The 23,474-nt window shown below is 43.0% G+C and overlaps 1 protein-coding gene across 2 annotated transcripts in view; it reads right to left on the reverse strand.

The window, feature by feature from the left end:
• Nucleotides 1-23,474, reverse strand: part of dscama (Down syndrome cell adhesion molecule a) — a 109,802-nt gene that overhangs the window by 20,596 nt on the left and 65,732 nt on the right. For both annotated transcript variants that reach the window (XM_015039217.1, XM_015039216.1), the window contains exons 4-11: nucleotides 13,517-13,663; nucleotides 12,133-12,411; nucleotides 11,713-11,988; nucleotides 11,163-11,459; nucleotides 9,251-9,526; nucleotides 7,506-7,784; nucleotides 7,250-7,369; nucleotides 5,940-6,119 (exon numbers count right to left, since the gene is read on the reverse strand). In XM_015039217.1, coding sequence (XP_014894703.1) covers nucleotides 5,940-6,119; nucleotides 7,250-7,369; nucleotides 7,506-7,784; nucleotides 9,251-9,526; nucleotides 11,163-11,459; nucleotides 11,713-11,988; nucleotides 12,133-12,411; nucleotides 13,517-13,663 — 1,854 coding nt within the window. The remainder of the gene's footprint in view (nucleotides 1-5,939; nucleotides 6,120-7,249; nucleotides 7,370-7,505; nucleotides 7,785-9,250; nucleotides 9,527-11,162; nucleotides 11,460-11,712; nucleotides 11,989-12,132; nucleotides 12,412-13,516; nucleotides 13,664-23,474) is intronic.

Consider the following 23,474-nt stretch of genomic DNA (forward strand, 5'->3'; position numbering starts at 1 on the left):
CCCAATTTATATCCAAATACATGTCGGCTTTAAAACATATTTCAATTAAACTGAATAAATTCCAACTAGGTTGGAGTTGAAACACAATGCAGAGTTAATAAAAATCTATCTAAAGAAACCCAGGTGATTACATCGAATCACTGACTTCACAGCGATCTAAACAAAAATGTTTAACGTGATCCAACTGTAGTGTGCATTCATGCTTAAGCCACATAGAGAATTACATTCATTAATAATTATTCTGTTACTAATTTGGCATTTATTTGCTCAACAGGCAGCTTTTCTATTGTTCTTCATTTTGCAGTACAGGGTTCTGACAAACCAAATACTCCAGTTGTTATTGTGATACTGGAATCAATCTGATACCAAGTATGATTAATATCGCCGATACCGATACTAAAAAAAATCATTATAATTGAATAATTTGGTGATTTGATTTCAGTTAGTTTTTTATCATTATAAAAGGTTTTAGATAAATATAAGTGTCTTTTTATGAACTTACTACAATAGAAAACAATTTACCAGTACAGAGGTAACATAATTCATCTACAAACAACCGTTCATTAGTTTAAGTGAGTGTGAAACTGTAATCTACATTTAACCCAAATAGGAAGAATAAACTATTTTTGGCCTGCTGCAGGTTTAAAACGGTGCTACTGTAATAGAGTGACTAAGTGGTTTGAGATGTTTTTATGACCATAAATTTTTACACCTCCAGGTTTTGCTACTTTACTTTCTATCTGAGATTATAATCTTTGTTGTTGTACTGCAGGAGCCTGTGTTCATGTTCTAATTCTTACCTTTTTTCTTTTTTCTCCTCTGTTTTTTTTTAGAAGTATTTTTAAACGTCAAAGTCAAAATGTCGTTTTCCAAAGTGAGGCAAAATTGGAGTAGCCTTCTTTCAACTTGTCGACGGACGACTGGTTCAACATTTTATACTCCGCAAAGCCGGGGAACTCAGGAAACTGATCATTTCTCTGGTGGATCTGAGCGGTTACTAAAACCGTAATCGATTAGTCCTCAAACTGCAAGATCTTCAGGAGATTTATGCCCCACAGAGGCCATAACTTGTCTTCTTTTTTTTTGTTTGCTTGTTTGGATTTTGGTTTTAAAATATCCAGTTCCGTTAAAACACACCCTCTGGTCCACATGCTGAGCTGCTTCCCCTATTCTGGGAGTCCGTAGGTTGGGCCAGGCAACGGCCTGGCACCGCGGAGAGCGCTAGGCGAGGGAACACGAACATGCAGCTTTTTGCCCCGGGGGCCAGACTGTATGTGGGTGCTGAAGCGGGGTGGGGGTTGCGAGAGGGGTAAAAAAAGGCGAAATCGCACATCATTGACTGGTTCAATGGCCGTCTGCAATGTACTGAAATAATTCCCTTAGCTGCACGATTGGCTCGGACATGGAGCATGATAGCAGCCTGTAGCCTGGCAGTAGAGCTGCACAGAGGAGGGCTGGATAATGATAACATCACATGAAGGCCACAAGCAGATAAATATGTAATCTTCTTGAACCCTCTCGCATTTTGTCATGTTGCGACCACATATTTTCAGGACTTTTATTCAAATGGCAGCACATGATGATAAAGTGGAAAGAAGGTTTTGGAAAATAATGACCTAAAAGGCGTGAGCTTGTATTCAGCTAAATGCAGGGCAATCCTGGAAGAAAACCTGTTAGAAAAGTCTGAAGGTTTTAAGGTTTCACCGTCCAGCAGGTCAACAACCCCAAACATGGAGATTGAACCATGTTCTTGTGTTCGAACGGCTTAATCAAAGTCCAGACCTAAATTCAAAGAGACTTGACTCACAGATGCTCTCGTAAAATCCAAGTGAGTCTGAGCTATTCTGCAAAGATGACCAGGCAAATTTTCAAGTCTCTAGAAAAGCAAAGCTGGTAGACTCTCCAAAAAACAACCCTGTGAAAGACTGAATAATAAATGCATGCCACACTTTTTATATTATTTTTAAAAATGATGTCATCCGCCAAATAAATCCTCCACTACTTTATCTTGGGACGTAAAACAAAATGTGAAAAAACCTCTGGGGGTGTGAATACTTTTGCGGTGCAGCGTGGAAATCTAACGGACAGCTCAGTGACCATGAGACCATTTAGCGCCGCTCTCCGCCGAAGCCTCGTTATACACTCTGCCCTCATCACCGTCTTCAGACATTATGATGTCTAGCGGGCTTGATTGGTCTTAATTGGCTCTGATAAACACTGAGTGGCTGCTGACTGACTCTGATAGCATCCACTGTGCATTGGTAATGAATTGGCTCAATTGCATCTGTTTTGGGTCCACAGTGGAGATGCTTGACTGAAAATTGCATTAAAACCATCAGTTCAAGCCTCCACCTGCAGCCGGATTGGAGACTGACTGGATCCACTAAAAAAAATGGCTGCTGAAGGAGGCCAAGCGAACCCAAACCCACGGGGTTTAAAGCTTCAGCATGCAACTTTGATCAAATAATGTTTTTCTACATATTGAGACAGATAATCTGTGAAAAAAAATCAAGCTCCTCTGCCTTCTGGCAGTGCTAAATAGAAACAACTAATCAGAGCTGGGAAGAGAGTCTTAGCGCTCATCAACCACCCTCATGTATGCGCTGCTCATCCCTGACAGCAGACCCTGTAGTTAATGCTAAGGCTAGTTAGCATGGTCACTACAGCTTTTCCTTAAACGGTGAGTTGTTTCTCCCCCATTAGCATACTGACCATGATTGACAGTGATAAGACCCGCCTCCTAGCTCTGATTGGTTGTTTTTGGTCTGGAGCGTTGTGCTTCTTCAAGCAGCAGTAATAGCTCAGGGATTGATCTATTCACAGATTATCCGTCTCATATCATACCGTCACAACAAGGTGATGGTTTTAACAAACATTTAAAAACTATATATATTTTATAAAAGTTCCACACTGCAGCTTTAATTCTGCTGCAGCGAGGGCAAGCTGCTAGAGCAGCCGGCGCGCGGTGCATGCCGTATTGTGACGAGACATTAGCTTGTGCGCGCACACACGTCTCATAACAATGAAAGTGCCAAGTTATGACATCAGAATAGCAGCAATTCATTTCCTGGGGAGTCCACCACAATAGCATGGCGGAGAGGCATCTACGGGGAAGCGCTAGCTCGCTCATCTGGGCCATTATTCCTTTGTAATGGCTGCGGCGGAGCCAGCTCTTTATGTTAAATGGCGCAGTCCTGTGTGAAATGGGCGCCTTTGTGTTGTGCTTGTTTGCTCACCTGAGAGCATCTTTGCCATCCATGCATCTGTTCCATACATCTCAGATTCGCTCTATTGATTTTTCTCCTGTGTGTTTACTCACACATCAAGCCACATTTGGACAGCCGGTAACACACACGCGCACACACACACACACACACACACACACACACACACACACACCATGCTATCCATCACATGAGCGCGTCAGCCTGCGTTCCACCCTAATTGGCTCCTAAGCCTCTTAAGTAGCCAGGGCCGCTGGAGTGGCGTAGGCTGGCCTGGATAAACAGCATGCAGCGTACAGAACATCATAGCTTCAGATGGTCCACATTACACCCAGAAAACGTAGGGAGAAGCTTTAAAGGTTAATGAGCTCATTGTCTGAATTGCACACACACACATCCCCCACAGGGGACATGCAGCAAGGTGTGGCTCTCCTTGTGCCCAGGGGCCTTCCTCCTGCAGAGAGGAGACACAAATCAGGAAGGGAAAAGTGCCACAACAGCAAGATGGCTCCGGAGCGGAGAACGAGCCGGAGGGGCCGCAAACAGACACACAAAGGCCCAGAAGAAAAAAAACAGGAAACACGACGGAGATCGATACTCTGTGATATGAAACCCAGGTTTCAGGCCTTGACATGTTATTGATAATGTGGGTTAATAGAAAAAAAGAGAAAGAAAAGTAATGAAAGTGTCTCCAAGCTTCTGGGAGATCTATTGCTAAAAAAACAGTCAAGCATGACAGAGCGAATGCAGCAGTCTGCACCGAGGGAGCAGGTAATGTGAGTTTTCATGCCTTTTATTCACAGTTTCTACTATGATGATGCTCCACTACAGTGTTTCTCAAAGTGGGGATAGCGGGACCCATGGAGGCCTCAGAAACTTTCAGAGAAGAAAAAAAAAGGAAACCATTTCATTTTTTAATCAATATAAATAAAATAAGTTACTGAAATGTCCATCCTTCTGATTGGCTGATTGTCAAGTTGCTTTGCTCCTCAAGCTAGCGTTGCAAGTGGGAAACAGAAAAGTTTCTGTCAAGAAAAAGGCCAAACAAACCGTCCAGCAGCCTCACTGTGGTCAAAACTGCTGCAAAAAAATGCTGAGAACTCCTTGGTGACTAAAATCAGAAGGTACAAGGCAGCATATGCTAAGCGAATGTAAAAGTAACATAAAAACTGTGTTTCACCGTCGTTGTGAGGGAGAAGCTGTGCACACCGGACACAGAGTTCCTCGCAGCTTCATTCATCTTCCAGAGAAATTTCCTGTTATTCCTGTTTCATTCTGGTGTATGTTCACCCAACATCAACACAGCTGCAGATCAAATCATGGCTTTCAATAGATAATTTAGAGCTAATATCTCAGAACTCCCCCTAATTCATTCCAGGTGATTTTAACTACGGTGACAAGAAGGGGCAGTATTATGTATTTTCCACACATCTGGTGCCATTTTATAACACAATCAAGTTACTACGTTACCTTCAGTTTTTATAAAAATGCTACACATTATATATATATATATATATATATAAAACAAAGAAATTTGAGATTGTAATTTAGCACTTTGAAATTGGGCCTCTGTCTCTTTAAAAATTCCTGCTCTTTCTGAAACTCTGCCTTCAGGAAGTTCTCTATTAACCCTTTAGCAAGGTTTTTGCCAGCAATGCACTCAGAAGTAGCACCTATAAAGAGCTCAGCTGATATACAGTTCAACTGAACTGCTTGCTAATTGCTGGTGGCTAGTCTGAAGGAGCTGAGTGGGAATGTCGCGCAGGACGGCTGCTTAGTGAGGTGGAGGCTTGGAGACTGCACCATGAAAGCAGAGCTAGGTCCATGCAGGCGTTTTGCACAGCTGACTGGTTGCCGCGGGAGATTAAAGGATTTCTCAAACATGCATGAAAGAATCAAGTCAACATTGAAGGTATGTTTATGATGAGGGAATAACATCAGAACATCATGAAAAGCAAAACAGAAAGAAATCTTTTACGAGGAGCGACACTTTTTTACCACATCATGAAGTGTTGCCCTGTTCCAGTATTTTCAGACATGTAGTTCTAATTCTGAGCCTTCAGTGAGACAGAGTCGCAGAGGAACTCTGCCGTTTGGCAGACAGCGAGGATCTCGGCAGGAAGTCCTCTGCTTAAGGTTGATAAGAGCTGCAGGGTCCCAAGCCTCATCTAGCAATGAGTGATCAAAATGTGCATCCAGCCAGAATAAAGCTGGAGATGGCACACTGTGCTTAAAAAAACCCCAACTCTGGCATTTTCTGGAAATAAATAAATAAAAAAAAAACGTTGACGTTCTCTATGTTACGCTGTACTGCTAGGTGTTTGTTTGCACCGTGAAGAAAATGTTTCTGTCTTTTAGCAAATACAAGGCAAAGAAATCTCCAGTTCTCTCAAACGCCTGCTCCACAAAACGTCCTTACTGCAGTTTCTGGCTATAAGCAGAATCCAGGGCTTAATCCAAAGTACTTAAAAAATCCCCACTTTCTCACTCAGCAACTAAATTCTTTACTTTCACCAATGCAACAGCAGCAGTTAACAGGAAGTACTGACTCTGTGCAGAGCAATCGGCAGGATGCTACCTCTTAGACATGCAGCTTCACCTCTGAGTTTAATAGCAGCTGTTTCTAGAGCATCACCAGCCAGGGACAAACCACCTAAAGCCATAAAATGCTCCCTGAGTTTTTTCAGAACGGAGGTATTTGAAGGTGAGACTTACTTTTGACGTTCAGATACATGGACTTGCTAACATCGGCCCCGACGTCGTTGCTGACCCGGCAGAGGTAGAAGCCGCTGTCTTCCTCCAGCACATGCTTGATGAGCAGAGAGCCGTTCACCAGAACCTCGATGCGAAAGCCCGAGTTGAGGGCGATGGGTTTGAACTGAGGTACTCCGGCACCTTTCGGAGAAAGCAGAGCAGGACTGTGATGAAGTCGTTGCGAAAAAATTGATATTTGTGTCGTCTGCTAATATGGGGTCCCGTGGCAACCACTTAGGAGTAACTTAATCCCTGTTCATACAATGTATCGTCTGTTTCCCAAAGCTCCCAACCCTCTGAGCTCCTGCAGACTAGCGGTAGCAACAATTAGCAAACACCTGGTGGAGCCGGTCTGCTGAGATGATCATACAAACTACAGTGCTCCTAAAAACGGTTGTAAATAACATCAACGGAGAAGTATTGTTGTGATGATGTGGGTAGGAGCTTCTTAAAGAGACAGAAGTCAATTTCAAGGCATCAGATAACAACTTCAATGCCTTTTAAGTTGTTTTTGATGTACACAGCATAATCATAAAAACTAAAGTAACTGTAATTAGCAGAGTTACATGATTGTGCTATAAAATAGCACTATACGTCAGGAAAATACATAATACTGCCCCTTTAAGAGGTTTCCTTCCAGAATTTAACAGTATTTAGCTCCAGCTTCAGTCCCCTGCTGAAGAATAGTATCACCACAGCATCATGCTACCACCACCTCGCATAGATGTTTTGCATCCAGATGAAAAAGTTCATTTTTTTTCTGCCACCAGCACCTTTTTTTTCCCCACATGTTTGATTTGTTCATGTAAGTTTGAGCTTCTAAGATCCAAAACCAAAAATTTCCAAGCAAGACAGTGGGTGGAAAAAGGTGATTTGGTTCTTGGACTCACTTCCGACTTGATTGTTTTAAAAATATACACCCTTTATTTCTTGCAAAAATATAGACAATTACTAAAAATGTATTTCCAACTTAGTTGAACATTAAAGTTAACTTAATCTGATGTTTCGAGTTCAAAAAGTGGTAAAAAAAAATAAAAAAAAATCATCTTACGAAAACCTCCCGTCGTCATTCTGGACATTTGCCAAACAAAAAGCATCCCCAGAACACACCTGGTGTGTTTTTAATGATTTAAATTAATGGACGGGTCTAAAAGTTACCAAAGTAATCTAATCAATTCCAAATATAACTTAAGTATATTCTAACTGCCCAAAGAAAAACTAAAATTTACAAAAAGTCCACATAAATGGCCACATCTCAAGCATTTGTTTACCTTTGGAGTATTCCCACTGGATGGTAGGAACTGGATAGCCTTCAGCTGAGCAGTTGAGGATCACCGCCTTGCCATAGATGGCATCCTGGTCCTTTGGTTGCACCACAAACTTAGGAGGAACTGCAAGTAAAACAGACTTCTGGTTATTAAATGTGTTTTGGATTCTGAAGCAAAAAAAAAACAACAACAAAAAAACAAATCTAAGCACTTCTACTGCTTCATCTCCACGTCTATCGTCCCCCCGTTCCGTCCTCACCTCGGACGATGAGCTGACTCTGGTGCTCCACGGCGGCGGCCTGGTTGCGAGCGATGCAGGTGTAGTTCCCGTTGTGGGCCAGCGTGAGGTTGGAGATGCGCAGCGAGCTGGTGAAGTCGATGTTGTCGATGGTGACGCCCAGGCTGGCCGGGATCGGCCGGCCGTCCTTCTGCCAGGTGATGAAGACGGGCTGGTCGCCGGACATGACGACGCACGGGATGAAGACTCGCTGGCCGATGGAGAACCGGGGAAACTCAAACGGGTGGATGGTGGGTGGGACTGCGGAAGAAGACATGCAAATGTATTTCCCCTGCAGGCATGTGGCTTACATGCTGTTCATTAAAGTTTAACATCAGAACATGTTCGCATTCCTCCTCCCCATCCAAGGCTGGTTTTTTTTGCAGGAATTAAAATAGCTTATTTTCTGTGAATCAGATGAAATTTCTCTAATCACACGCAGACAACATTCCCTACTCCCCTGCCCCTTTTTTTTTTTGCTCTCTGGGGATGCTGTAGCCACTGTGAGAAGCAGATCCTTTGGAAAATTAATGATTTAAAATAGCATTGGAATAAGCAGCACTTCAGTGCTTATTTAATTCACAACAAAATAGGCATAATAGGCTCCTGGGGATTCCCTCTCGGAAGCGGAGGAATGCTAAGCAGCCGAGAGGCAAATTAGCCGAGGTGGAATCGCAGTGTAGCTTTTGCCTACGCTGTGTGATTTCCCCCCTTCGCACACTCGTTAGCTCGTCAGGGCCCGCCAGAGCGAGGGAGGGGCCGGGCTTACCCATCCGGTGATGGAAATTATGCAGCGTCACTGAGGAAAGAGCCATCTGAGGTTATCTTCATCTGGCTGCGCTCAGCACCGACGCATATTCCGATGCGTTTCAGATGAACCGGCTGGCTGTGATGATGGAGATGGAGCGCTGCTATGTGTGTGTGTCACATAGAGAAACCAACAAATACCTGTTTGTTCTGTGTGAACTGTAAAATGCATGTTTTAAATCACGAAAATTAAATACGGTATAGATCTATAATAAATGCTCATTTATGCGAGTGAGAAAAAGGAAACGTTTGGAGACATAAAACAATATGAGAGTTTAGAATATGTTTATCCTTGTTTTTTTTTTTAAAGTATCTCTTTCTGAATCACAGATAAAAAAAAATTGCAAAAACCTGTCAAGATAGATGCTGAGGCTTTCAACCTTGGAGAATAAACTTTAAAATATGTTTCCTAGTTTAAAAATCACTGAAAGGCTTGTCACCAAAACACATTAAAAACCTTCTGGACCTCTCAGGTCTACTGGTTCTGCTCTGCATCCCCCAGAACCAGAACCAAGCAGCATTCAGTCTTTCATTAATCTGAAACAAACTTCCAGAATCGAGTTGCCATCGATTAAAAACAACGAGGTCATTGTTTAACATACGTGACGTACAACAGATGATGGGATTTGACAAACATGATGTTTACGGCTTGTTTCAAAGTTGGTATTGCGTCTTCATCATGCCTTGCTGCTGAAATGTGCTACACAAATACATTAAGCCTTTTTGGGTTGTGTGTAGCCTGTATGCAGAGAAATATCTACAGTTTGGGACATTAAGGATCGTGCACTCGTTTACCTCATCATTTCTCATAAATACACACAAACTGTTGCTGCATCAAAAACAGCATCGATAACATTTTGGTGATATTTCTGACACTCACTGCGTGTCAGGCATTGCACCAGTTTCGACTGTGGCCTTACCTTTAACAGTAACATAGACGCTCTGGTGAGTGGACAGCTGAGGCTGCACCAGCACGTTGCACGTGTATTCTCCTTCGTCCACATCCTTCTGCACATCAAACAGCTTCAGGGTGCCGTTGTTCTCAAAGGCCCGCTGCCGGTGGTTGTACGGCAGCAAGTTGGAGTCCTTGTACCACTTGATGGAATAGTAAGGGTAGCCGATGACGCGGCAGTGGATGTACATGTCCCGCCCAGCAATGGCAGTGAGGTTTTTCATTGGTCTGATGCTGGCAGGCCCTTGGGGACAACATTGGAGAGACAACTCTCTTAAAATGATTTTGAGGCCTGTGGGGTTGGCTGAATGATAGCTGTGCTGTGTTGTGTTTGTTCTAAAAACAACACAAAGGTCACAGGCCTCGTTTGTTCTTAAAACAAAGTGAGAGAACAAAAACCTGCAAGGGCGTTCCAGAATGCCTCACTACGTTTTCTTCACCACGTTGAAAAAGCGTCGATCTCAGCCAGAAACGTGATTTGAGTTGTTTGCACTACCACAAAATAAGAAGTCCTTTAATATAATTTGATTACAATTCCATTTCTACAAACACAAATTTAAGTCCGTATCTCATCCGGTTCCATAGGACACTTAATGTCCACACGGTTTTCCCTCTGTATTAGCAGAACTACCCAAAACTTGGCAAGTTCCACGGCTGCAAAAAGGATTGACTGTCCCACTCTAGAGTTTATGAGGTGGCACTGTCTGTTGTACATTACAGTTTTCTGTTGAAAAATTGCCCTTTTTTCTTTTATAAGTACAAATCAACTTCGACTCCCATGATATTCAGGAAGCATTTTGTTCTCACTGTGCAGCTTGATGCTTTTATGACACATTAGACGTTTGTTCAAGGTCCATCTGACAGCGCAATACAAATATTTAAATATGACTTCTTATCAACAACTAGCTACCATTTTAGTGCTCAATCCAATTGTTTCTGGTTGTGGAACAAGATGTTGCAATATTAGAAAGTCATGATATCGCTTCTGAACTCAACTTGGCTCTACACAGGTTGGGTCATTTCCATTGCAATGTGGGCGGGATCACCACAGCAAAATGGCCCAAAAAGTAACTTGATGTGATTTGAATGCAACCAACTGCCTAATTCTGACTTGTTCATCTGCCACCAAGAACAAAAATGACTGCACTTCATCATTGGGCCAATAGAATAAGAGGGAAAAGGCTGTTAGACGTTAAGGCTGTAAATCAAATATGTCAGTCTTTGTTTTATCTTCAGTTTTTGCTTTTTGCCACTTTTGCGTGATGTAGAAACCTGAATTTTACTTCTTAAACATGTTTAGAAGTTATATAACTGGTAAAGCAGCAACCCCTAAGTAGCTGGTCTAAGCTTGAACAGAAACAGTTTTAAACAACATCAGGAAGTAGATTCAATGTCGCGTTGCATCCAAGTTTGGTTTGCTACTCACTTGTGTGTTGTTTTGTCTGGTGCTGCAGTGAGTACAACTCTTATCGTTCTCTAAAAGAGAGTACCTTCCAACCACATACCGGAAAATATCCACTGGTATAGGCTTTCATACTTTGTATAAGCAAGTAAAACACAAATCTTTAAAATATTTAGCTAAATTACACTGCTGAGATCACATGCGGAGTTTGGTTCAACTCCTATTTAGATGATCGTTCTTGGAACAACTGTAGATGTGAGAGAAATAACCGACATCCTTTCTCAGCACTGAAACGTTTCATTTGAAACCAATGTTTCTCTTTCTCCCAAAAACCTGAACCCTTTCCACAAACTTAGTGAGGCACTCCTTCTGCGTCTGCACATCTCGGTGCTTTTAGGGTCGCATCAAAACGAAACTTCTCAAGACATGTTGATGTGTGTATGTGATGGTGTGCTGGAAGAGTTGATCTGACAAGCACCTCTTACGTTTATTCGCGCCTGGTAGGAAACCGTCCCTGCCGAGTTGTTGCAGTTGCAGCGGTACACCCCTCCGTCGGGGACCTGGGTCTGGGTGATGTTGAGGTGGCTGACCACGTGGCCCTCGGCGTTGGCGTAGTAGGAGATGCGGTGCCGACTGTCCCGGATCACGGGTTCGTCGTCCAGCGACCACGTCACCCGAGGCTCCGGCGTGCCCTTCACCGTGCATGACAGTGACACAAACTCATTGACGTTGTAGACCTTCTCGCTGAACGAAGCCAGAATCTTTGGGGTGCCATCTGGACGCAGACGGGATTTAAATACAGTCACATGGTGTCTGCTAAGATCGTCAAAGAATGTTAGAAAATCCAGTTTAAAGCATCTACAGAACAAACGTATTGAAAATTCAGCAGACTGGGCATTACAGTGCTGAAATAATTATTCAAAACAGCAAACTGTGATTAAAAACTGCACAGATGTTGCATTCAGAGATCACGGATTCACAAACTGATAAAGATTTCCAAGCGCCCATTCATCTCTGCGAGTTCTGACCTTCCAGTATCACTTGAACAAAGTCCTGGGCGGACATCTTGCCATGCCTGGCGAAGCACTGATAGGCTCCTCCGTCGCTCTTGGCCATTCCAGCCATAACCAGGTTCTCTCTGCTTTGGCCTGTCATGCGGACACTGTTGCTGGGGTAAATGAGCTCTCCATTGCGGTACCATGACAGCTGATACTCCTCAGAGCCAGTCACACTGCAGGTCAAGGAAACCTGGCTTCCCACACTGCCTTTCACCTTCCGTGGACTCACCGTTACCTTCAGGGGTTCTGTGTTTTAGGGAGGCAATGAGACGTCAGTGATCGAAGTCAAGAAGGAGAAATATGCACATTGTCTCATTGCACACTTTAGATATCTGATAAAACTGATTCAACTCCCCACGGTGGGTGAGCAGATTGCCAGTGAGCACTGACCTTTTACGTGCAACCTGCCAACAACCTCGGCGTTGCCGTAGCCGTTCCACACTTCACACACGTACGCCCCCGTGTCACTGGGCTGGGCTCGCTCTATCAACAGGCCCGTGACGCTCTGCCTATAGCGTGTGTCTGGTTCCAGAGGTCGGTTGTCCTTCAGCCAACGGTATTTGGGCGCCGGGTGACCTGAGGCCTTGCAGGGCAGCTCCACTCGATGATTCGTCATCACCTCGCGACGCTCGAAGCTGTCCAGTATGTGCGGTGCTGAGTTGGTTGGATCTGAAGGGCAGAAGAGCGAGGTGTAAGTCGGGGCCGTGAGCTCTGTTGCTACAGGTTGAGATTTACCCAATGTGTGATGCTTGTCTTGGTCGTCAGGAGCATCTACTGAAATGTTTTAAGTAACTGGTGATCATTAGGTCCAGAAACTTTAGACCAGACTTGTCTGCAATGATCTGAGGACACTGTGAACAAATAAGTCATCTGGCAAGCACAAGGTCGGGAGCTCAGATTCAGCTCTGCCCTGACCACATGCCCAAGTGTGCTTGAGCAAGAACCCCAGACTTGGATCCATTTACCTCTTTAAGGATTGTCACCCCCTTTTTGAATCCTTGCATTTCTTTACTTCCCAGTTCCATTTTGCAGAACTGCCCCTTTATATTGCTGAAGAGACGGAGCATTGTCTCTCACCCAAGTTCAAATGACCTTTATGGCACGTCATCTTCTCTTCTGCTGTCAGCTTCATTTCTATTCAGATGACCTACAGGATTTGTCACTAGCCCAATTTTACAGCCAAATGTTCCTTGGTTATATATGCATATATTTATACTTTAAATTTATAAATTAAAAGTATAAAGAGGTTCACTACTCTACTACAGGCAATAAACCTGTTCGCTTTACTCACTTATCACTGGTATAGAGCTCAACTGTGTGCAATATCGAAATTCACCATGTATAACATAACTTACCTATCTGTGACTATGTGCAAAATGACTTACATTGCTATTTCATTTATTATTTATTTACTTTAATCTATGAGTAACATCACCTATCTGCCTACCTTAACATATACACCTGGAATTTACATATTTTTTTACTATACTGCTTCAGTATTTCTATATTCACTTGTATTTTTTGTATATATAGATTTTTATATTTTTTATATTGGTTCTGTTCTGTCCTCTATACGGCTGTAACAATGCAAATCTCCCCACTGTGGGATTAATAAAGGAATATTTCATCTTATCTTTGTTAATTTGGATAGAAAATCTCCCTCACGCTGGTGTTTTAATCTCTACTTGGTAAACGGATAACAAAAAAAATTGACTCACTTTTAGAAAAGCTGTTTACACTGATGATGGGGACTTTTAAGACTCTGGTTCCTCACCTGAGACAATGAGACGGGCACTATTGCTCTGTCGGGTCTCTCCTGTGTACCGATGTCGTGTCATACACCTGTAGTTGTAAAGCCCGTCCTCCATTTGCACATCCAGGATGTACAGGGCACCCGTGGATGTAATTAGAAACCGTGACACTGAGAGGAAACACATTCAGAAAGCAATATCAGCACACTATAAAGCATTTCTAAGTGTAGATGTACCTTAATGAAATCATAAAATCAGTGAAACACAGATGATCAAATGACACCCATAAATGCCTTAAATGCCTGTGGGGGAAGCCGTTACAACATGTGACATATTTATGTTGCCCACAAGGTAAGTGCACCGCACTGCAAAGTGTGGAAAAGCTATCCGTTTCTTCCCATGAAGCATCTTCTCTTGATTCATTAGTCCCTGCTGGGCTCCCACTCAGCTTAATTGTCTTGTGTAATAAACATTAAAAGAAATAGTAGACCACTGTATTACGCTAGACAAATACAACTGGAGTCTCTCTCGTGGTTTGGCCCGTCGCTGTCACTCATGCCAAGAAATGAACCAAAACAGAAACACAAAAGCACCGTGGTGTAAGGATTCACCCCAAAGATGATTACTACGACATTTCTCGTAAAACCAGAAGTCTGTCAGCCAAGGGGCCGTAAGTCCAAATGTGTTAAAACATCTTCTGCCAGGTCACCTTCACTGATTTGACCGAACGTCAGGTGAGCCATCAGCTACCTGCAACACAACGGCTCCACTCAATGGGCTCCAGGAACAGAGGCTCCAGTGCCTCTGTTCCTGGAGGATTCCTGTGCTGCAAAGTTTTGAGGCATCCCTTCATTTGAGGTCTACAGAGGCCTGGTATCCAGGGACCATTTGATTCAGGTGTTTTGAAGCAGGGATGCATCCAAAAGTTGCAGGATGGTAGCTCTCACATCTGCTCTTCTGCCTCTGTAAACACACGACACATCCTAGCAAAATGGTCTTCCAAATATCATTAAAATCAAAGCAATGCTTTGGGATTGCTTAACGTGGTGCTCTAGTGTTTTGGTCAATGATTTGGAGGATACCAGAAGACATTTGAGGAAAAGACGGTCCATTTTTCATGGACTGCCATCTTCTAAAGAACCGTGATCGACATGTGGAAGGAATCAGCGAAGGACCAGTTGCCTCCAGATTTCATCACTGGATAAGGTTGGCTTTTTACGATAATATTAGTAATAACAAAAGAAGATGTGACAATCACAGACGGCAGCAGAGAAAGACAGCCAAGTGTATTCGTTTCGTCTTATACATTGTAGAAGCGGGGAACAGAGAAGATCCAATATTGAAGTCACTTAGCAAATATTTGCAAGTCAAGTGAGGTACGCAGCCCTGTGTGATTGTAGTCACCAAACATCTGCTGCAGCCCATTTAGCTCCGAACAGCTCCGAGGCGCAGTGACAAGACTGTGTGCTGTGTAGCAGTGTAACACAGCTCGTTATCATGTAGCTCATCGCTCTTCCCTCTCTCTCCTGGGGGAAACTCTCACACACAGGTCTGCTCTTCTTTTTTTTTCTCTCCTCCCGCTCCAGACTAAAGTGCGAGGAGCCGGGGATCACAGAGCTCTTTGATACGGCACGGCTGCGCAGGTCGGACGGCGGTAATGTAACGCTAATTTGCATGAACACGTGGAAGGAGACGGAGGTAGTCAATATTTATGAGGGGGCGATGTGCGCCGCCGTAGCCGGTGGCTGCCGGAGTATTTTATGTCATGAATGATGGAGAGGCCTATCAGGGACGGTGATCAAATGAGGCTGGCGCACGGCGGGGGGATTCTGGAGGTACTGCGAGGCTCATCATGATGCAGACTTTATGGGGTGTTGAATTACCCTCATTTAGTCCTGTCATGCCAGTTTAACACTGATTAAGACTGCTGGGGGAGACTCTCACACAGCACATCCTTAAAATAAGGGAGTATAGATCACCAAACGCAGCACGCGACGGCATCTACCTTGAGTTTGTTGGCGAATTAAAGCTGCAGTGTGTAACTTTTATGAAGAACATTTTCTACATATTTGCTAAAACTGCCACTTTGTTGTGACAGAATGGTATGAAACGTAATCTGTGGAAAAATTTAGCTCCTGTGCCTTCTCTTAGAGCTAACATAGAAAACCAATCAGAGCCAGGAGGCGGGTCTTAGCGCTGCCCGTGACCGTCCATGTGGCGCTGTTCATCGCCCCCTTTCTTCTCCTCCTCGCTCTCTGCTAGGCTGCAGCTAACACAACCCATTGTGAACGCTCAGGCTAGCCAGCATGCAACCGATGACAGCAGGCAAATGGTTTATCTGGAACAACAAGTTGTTTCTCCGCCATTAGAACACTGAGCAGTGCCTTCACAACGTTGATTGACAGCGCTAAGACCCTCCTTCTGGTTCCGGTTGGTTGTTTTTGGGTGCATTTCGTCAGATCACAATAACAACTCAGAGAGGAGGTGGCGGAGATTGATCTTTGTCCGTCTCATAACAAACTGGACGGTTTTAACAAACATTTAATAAAAGTTACACACCGCAGCTTTAAGAAAGCCACGAACGACAGAAAAATGAATAAAGCTGGTGGAGGAGAAGTGTAAAGAGCCATGGCCATGATACTGTAAGCAAGTGTTGACCTAGTTAGAAACAGGAGGCCATGGATTTGACTTGACACCCTGCAGGGTATTTTGCTCGCTAGTTGTTCAGACGCTGTAAAAGTGTCCACAACAAACAGAAGGAAGAGGAGGACATGTGAGGAGGTGCTGTTCACATTCAGCAGGCTGTAGCTTGTTCCTCTCTTTCCTACTTTCTTTCCTTTTCTAGGAACATTGTCTGGCATCAGCGAAAACAGCAGCAGCTTTCATGGTAGCACATGGAAAGGGACAAAACACAATTCTGTAAGATCAGATTTGGAGTCCAGTATGAGGAGCAGTTCATGTTGTTTCTAGTTCAATTATTGGAAACTGCTCTCATATGTACTGACAGACCTGAACAGTGTTATCTTCTTTCAATACCATAAGTACGTTAGCAAAGCGTTACAATTAATTCAGTCCAATCATACAGACAGATTCAAAGTCAATTAAATCCATTCCAGTTCAATCCTACCATAAAATAATTCATTTTATAATTTAAATTGGCAAAAGGGTTTCTATCTAAGCATCCAGAAGACTTGCATTGAGTTGCAATAATTGCCCTTGCTGAGGATGCATGTGGTGAAGGTGGAAAGGAAAACTGCAGTTTGAACCGGCAGCAGATCCAGGCTGAGCTCTCATCCGTCCTGATCGACTGGTAGCTTGTGCGTATTATTTTTCTTCCTGATCTTTCTGCTCCTCATCCTCATCAGTCGTCTTCTTCTTCTTTGACAGGTGAAACAAGAGAAGAAGTCCACAGGCCTTTCATGTTTACAGGTGTGGAAATCGTGTGTTCGTCTTTTTAGGTGCCTGGTCGTTGCAATCAGAGGACCGAGGATGGGGGATGCACACACCAGAGCTGAGTGGAACCGCACCGTGATGAGGTCGTGGCCTCGGCATTTTCACTGACAAATAAAATCTTCTTACAATGGAAATTATTGAGTGTTACAGAACAGATGCCTTTTTTTTCCATAAAAAGTTAGTTAGTTGCATTAAAGTAGTTTGAAGTACATTTTTAAGCAGGTAAAATAAAAAAACAAGAAACAGAAAAAAGTTCTTAATACAAACTTTCAACGTGACAGTTTTGGTTCCTGTGGCAGAAGTTTGGACCCTATTTTAGTAATAAAACATCAATATTTTGTGCAATTGTGTCAATTTGTTTTCTTTACAACCAATTTTTATTGCTTCTTTGAATGAACCCTGACCCCTCCCTACCCAGCAGTAGCTCAGACTCCCTAACACAAAAAGCTGTTTGTATATTAATATTTTTCTGTGTAGTTTCACGCGCGTGTGCATGCAAGGCAAGAGAGTGTTAATCCGCTAACAGCCTCCTGCAGCAGCAGGGAGCAACGGTCAATAATAACGACTGAAGATGCTCGCCGACGTTTTTCCCTGCTCCGCCCACCGCACGCCTGACCCCTCCCGCCTCCAGCCCGTGTTAGAACATGTCAGACGTTCGAGCGAGGGTTTCTGTTCACACCTGTGCGTAGGCTTTGTAAATTACGGCTTCGTTTCGGCCCAGGTGGCTTGCAGGACCATCGGTCGCCTCCTCTTCCCTTCCTCCCGGCCCACCCAGCTGCTTTGGCATCGCTGGTGCCTCAAACACAAGTCTCTTTCTGTGGCTCCTCACTAAATAGATTGAATTAATCCCTGTTTAAGCCACGCTGAGCTTGCAAGTAGACGTTTTGTTCTCCAGGACACTTTGCGGTTCGCCGCCGAAACCCTAATTGCTCGGGCAACGTAACAGAAAGAGTGAGAATCCCGCCTGTGTGCTGTTGAAGCACTTTTCGACCAAGGACAGTTTGCACATGTGTCATTGGAAGACACAAAGGTTAAAAATGCGCGCTGAGGACTGAGAGAGAGCGAGGGTTTCCATGGGACACGATGACACAAGGCGGCGTAGCTGAGCACTTTGACCCGAGCTTGCTGGGCGACCATCTGCCCCGAACCGCCCCGCTTAACCCGAAAGGATCAGAACGCACCGCTGACGGCATTCCACCGTGGTTCTAATTGAGACATGAAAAGAGGAAGGATGAGACGGGAGGAGGAGGCGAAGACACACTGAAGGAGAGAGAGAGACAAAAAAAAAATTAAAGATCAAGAGGAAAAGAGCACCTCTGGGATACAACCACTTTCTGTCATCTTAAATGACTTACAAATTGGCTTACAGCTATGCGCTTCCAGAGAGAGGGGAGGATGGAAGAGGAGAAAAAAAGAGGCAACTTTCATATGCTAATTCAGATCATGGCTAGGCAGAGCAATTATCAACAAAAGTGTCAGCCCTGTCTGTCTGACAGATCGCAACGGGAACCCACCACCTCTATCTCTCCGAGTCTCACCCTGACTGGAAACACGCTGCCGAAGAGGCAACCCAGGAAGGAAGCTTATTCTTTGAATTGTAATTACATCTGCAAAAAACATGCTGGTAGTAATAAGCGGCAGTAAGTCACTTTCCCCCCAGAGCGCCGGGAAAACTTTGACTTGAACTTGATCAACAGCAGTCTGGAGCCCACTGACGGGGAAACCAGTGCAGTCAGCCAAACCACGCGGGTAAAAAGTGCCTCCTCATCACTCTGTTATCGGAGTCCCTGCTGCGAAGCTGTCTTCGAGTGCGTTAGTGAGCGGAGCGCGGTCTCAGGAGACGAGCCCGGGCCCACGGTGTCACCGTAACCTTGGCCGCTCAAAATCAGTTGAGAGAAGAAAACGGGGGATAATAATTCGCAGCGCTTTCGCAGCTTGAGGCCAAATCACCAGCAAACCTTTTAACTCTTTCCTGTTGTTTAGAGATGTGATTTTAATTACACAGATTAAGAGCAGGCTCAAGACCCGTCTTTTTTAACTATACTTCCAGAATTGGATCATCTCCATGTAGTTTGTGCAATTTCCATAAAGTTGTGTGTTTCTGCATGTGTGGTTGGGTCATTGTGGGTTTGTTTTTATTGACGTATACAGCACTTTGAGCTGCTTTTAGCATATAAAGGTGCTTTATAAATAAAACTGATTGATTGAAGATCAGAACACAAACTGCTGAAAACGATCCTGGATTTTGTTTCTAAAATAGGTGTCAATTTCTGGAACAGCTCTCACCTGAGTCGGCTGCTTACTGGCTAAAGTGGAAAAATTCCAACTTTTTCTGATCAGTGAAGGCAGCACGTGTGTTACCAGTTTGTAATATATTTTCATGATGCGGCAGGACACTGTGAATTTCACCCCACTGAACCCAGTGAGAAAGATATTCAGCTCATTTTCTTACGTTTAGACCCATGTGGCATGTTTTCATTACACCAGCACACAAGTCCAACTATATGGTCTAATTAAATACACACTGACATGCTACATCCCAATATAAAAAAAGTTTTGTGTGCTAACTTTCTTTACCAACAGCAAAACAGCCATAATAAGTAGAAAAAAGGGTAGCACGTTCTGCTAAAAAACTCTGAAAATTCTAAACTTTTTGACTTGAAATTCAGAAATGTTAATGTTTTTTTTTTCTTCTAGAAAATTTCTGAAATTTGTCTGAAAATTTCTGATTTTTTTTGTCGGGATTTAAGTTTTTTTTTAATTTTTCTATCTACAACAATACTAGTATGCAGTCATAGAAAAACTACCTCATCCTAGTGCTTTTTTTTGTTGAATTGACATGTTTCCATTGAGCAAATTTATTTTCACAATTCCAGTTTGCACAGTTTTATAGCCAATTTTTATAGCTAGTGCTCTTGCAGATTATGTATCAGCCGAATATATAAGCTCACTGCAAATAGAGCCAATTTAAATTCTGGTTATTTATAATGAGCTTCAGTATATCGTAGTATAACAAGTAGAAATTCATTCATGATAATAAACATTTACAAGCAGATGTCTTTTCATCAATCTGTAATTGGTGCTATAATATTACCGTATGCGACGCCTCATTGTTTCCCAGTATGATAATGTGACATAGGGACTGACGCCAGCACTGCCAGAGTGGGCCGTGTGCAACGACAAGTGGACTGTGAGCCCAGGAGGGCCCGGGCTTTAATTAGGCCTCGTCTCAATCATTGGCATTGGAAGTGCGATTTGATCGGGCTGGCATACGTACGCCCATGGAGGCAGGGGGACCCTTCCGGTGTTTGCAGCCCGTGTAATAAAAATCATCTGTCACTCTTACAGGAGGTGCTCTGACAGCTGCTGCGGTTGCCATGACAACACGTTGGGCTTAGTGTGCAGTATTCCCAGCGCTGCAGCAGCAGGCAGACCTGGAGTCAGGCTTGTCCAGTCTAATATTAGAGTGGACAGAAACGCACATCAACGCTTCCTCCTTCTTTTTTTAATATAAGTATATTAGATCATTACCCTGAAGGAATGGTGATGACTGATTTTATATGTTTGTTTTTTTTTTTTTTAAGTCTTAATTTAAAATATTTAAAGGAGTTCATGACGTCATTAACCTTAAAGGTTTTCATAACCTCCAGAAAACAACCAGATCCTTCACCTTTCTTCACGATCTGTGGATAAACTTTTATCCCACGATGTTGTTTAATTCAAATATTACATAAACAAAAGTTGGACTACTAAATGTTTTTACACAGGAGTGCCACTACATCTGCAGCATATCTCTGAAATTCAGTTCACCATTTTCACTTTAAAACGACTAAATCCAAACATTTAGCAACAATTTTAAATATCTTAAATTATTTTCTCTAATTCTCGTTTCAGAATCAATTAAACAAACGGGGAAAAACAAGCGGATCTCTTGGCAGTACTCGGTCTGTAACCGTCTGGGTCTGGGTCTGGGCCCGGTTTTATTCCTTCTCTGGAGTCGAGTCGGTGTAGGAGGCTGAGCGTTTTCTTTTTCTTTTTTTCTTTTTTATTGCCGCCCCTAATCAGCAGCAGCATCCCTCTGCTCATTAACTAGACACACGCTAGCCGCAGGCGCACGGCCTCGTGTGTCAACCGCAGATAAAGATGTCATCTTCCGCTTCACTGAGTAAACTGCTATTAAAACTAGATGCAAATAGACGCTGAATGATATTCAAATCAGCAACGCTGAAGGAAAGCTTAAACCCCGAAGCCACACAGTTGCCCCACATTCCTGTATCAAGCTAAAGGGCCGAGGGAGCCGAGGTATCTTCTGTCTTCACCCAGGGACACGGTGGAGGGTTCGTCCAGGTATTTAAAGGTTCAGCGTTAAAATATTTGGGTTGCGTGATATAACTTTTATGAATAGATGAAATATGTGGAAAAGTTTGAATTTTCTTCAATTTATGCAGAATAAAACTATACATTTAGGTTTATATATATTTATATTTGGTTAAAAGACCCTTAAAGCTGCAGTAGGAAGTTCTGAGAAAACAGTGAGCTGAAAATTTGAACAAGTCCCCCCCACAGCTTAAATTATGTTTTGCGGTGAACGTAGGTGAAGGGTGTGAGCAGCGCTTACATGAGCTTAACTGACACTGCTAAGATCCTCCTCCTGGCTCTGATTGGTTGTTTCTGCTTCTGGAAACAGTTGTGAGACCACTAGGGGGAGCCAGAGGAGCTTCTAACTCATTTTACACCCTTATGACTTAGACCAGTGTTTTTCAACCACTGTTCCGCGGCACACTAGTGTGCCGTGAGTGATCGTCAGGTGTGCCGTGGAAATTATTCAATTTCACCTACATACCGTATTTTCCGGACTATAAGCTGCTACTTTTTTTTCCCCTAAACTTTGAACCATGCGGATTGTAGCCCGGTGCGGCTTTTCTGTGTATTTTTCTTCAACCACCAGGGGGCTCTCTAGCAGGAAGTGAATCATTAGAAGTCAAAATTGTAAATCAAAGAAGAAGGCGTTAATTTTCATTTAGAACTGCCACATGCTAGCAGCAGGCACGACGGAGAAATGTTTTCAAACTCATATGATGCAGCTTTTAATTTGAGGGCTGTAGATCTGGCACTACAGGAGGGAAATAAAGCCGCTGCACTTAAGGTGTATTTTTGAAGTGGACATGTTACGTGCAATTTGAAATAAGAAATGTAAAATGTGATAAAAATACATTTTTGTGTTTATTTGATTCCTATTCAAGACACTTTGATAAGAATGACTATATATGTAGTATAGGCGGCTACAGAGTATCTTTGTTTACATTTTTGGTTGGTGGTGTGCCTTGAGAGTTTTTCAATTAAAACAGTGTACCTTGGCTCAAAAAAGGTTGAAAAACACTGGCTTAGACACAATTTTAACAAATACGTAAACGGTACATTTTTACACAACAAGAATAAAACCTGGGCATAACTTCATCCAGGTTTCTGGCTGACTTTGTAACATTTGTTCAATTTGTTTGTTATTTTGTCCAAACATAAATCAAGTTTTTACTCATAGTCAATAAATTTCTAACAGGGTTGAGACCAGGTCTGTTTATTGGTCTGTTTTATCCATTTCAAAAGCAGTTTGGATGTGTTTGGGATCCCTGTGCTTCTGAAACATCCAATTATGTCAAATATTCAACTATTTTGCTGTAGACCTGAGATGAGATGAGATGAAAGTTAAGCTTCTTTATTATGCCCTTCAGTTTGTGCAATGCAGCAGTACCGCTGGCAGCAAAGCAGAACCCCAGCATGATGCTGTCACCGCCGTGTCGGACAGCCTGAACAGTGCTGTGTGATTTCAAAACCAGACATCAAAATATGCTTCTTGTCCAAACAGCTCAGCCTTTATCTCACAAAACAACTGCTGAAGACATTCGGCTTGTCGACGTGGGCAGCTGAACTCCAAGCTGCTTTCTTTAGAGCAGAGACTTATTTCTTTGTCAGCAGTCTCTCAATCCATGTTGATGTAAACTGATAAAAATCCAATCTGCTGTTATTTAGAAATTTGTTTAAAAGACATTGCTACTGTTCCGAGTATTGGTCAATCAAATTAGTGCTGTAAACTAAAAGGTTAGTAGCCTAAACATGCAGGTGAACGCTTGTATATTTGAGCGTGTGAAACTTATGTAGATCTATAAAGAAAATCCACAGTAAATTCAAACCTTCCCATCCAGTTATGGGTTTTTAAAACTAATTAAAGTCACATCATATCAAGTAACCCTAGCAAATAAATTAAAACGCTAAAAATGTAGATCTCAGTCCTGTCCGTGGTGACTGGATGTGAAATGCTCTCTGCACATAAAACCCAGTCTAACATAAAACCAACACTGGCAGTCTTCGCCAGATTCTTCGTCCATTATGCTGCAAACAATCAAATGATATTTGTAGACTGGAGTCCATTTGTGCAGAACTCATTAGGAAGCTCTGATAAAAGATCTCTCTCTTCCCTCAGACTGGAGCAGCAGCTGGATACTCGCCTTTTATTCCAAAAGGGGCCACAAG

Source organism: Poecilia latipinna, unplaced genomic scaffold (genome assembly GCF_001443285.1).
Source record: "Poecilia latipinna isolate Pla-1442-1.1 unplaced genomic scaffold, P_latipinna-1.0 Scaffold465, whole genome shotgun sequence".
NCBI lineage: Eukaryota > Metazoa > Chordata > Actinopteri > Cyprinodontiformes > Poeciliidae > Poecilia > Poecilia latipinna.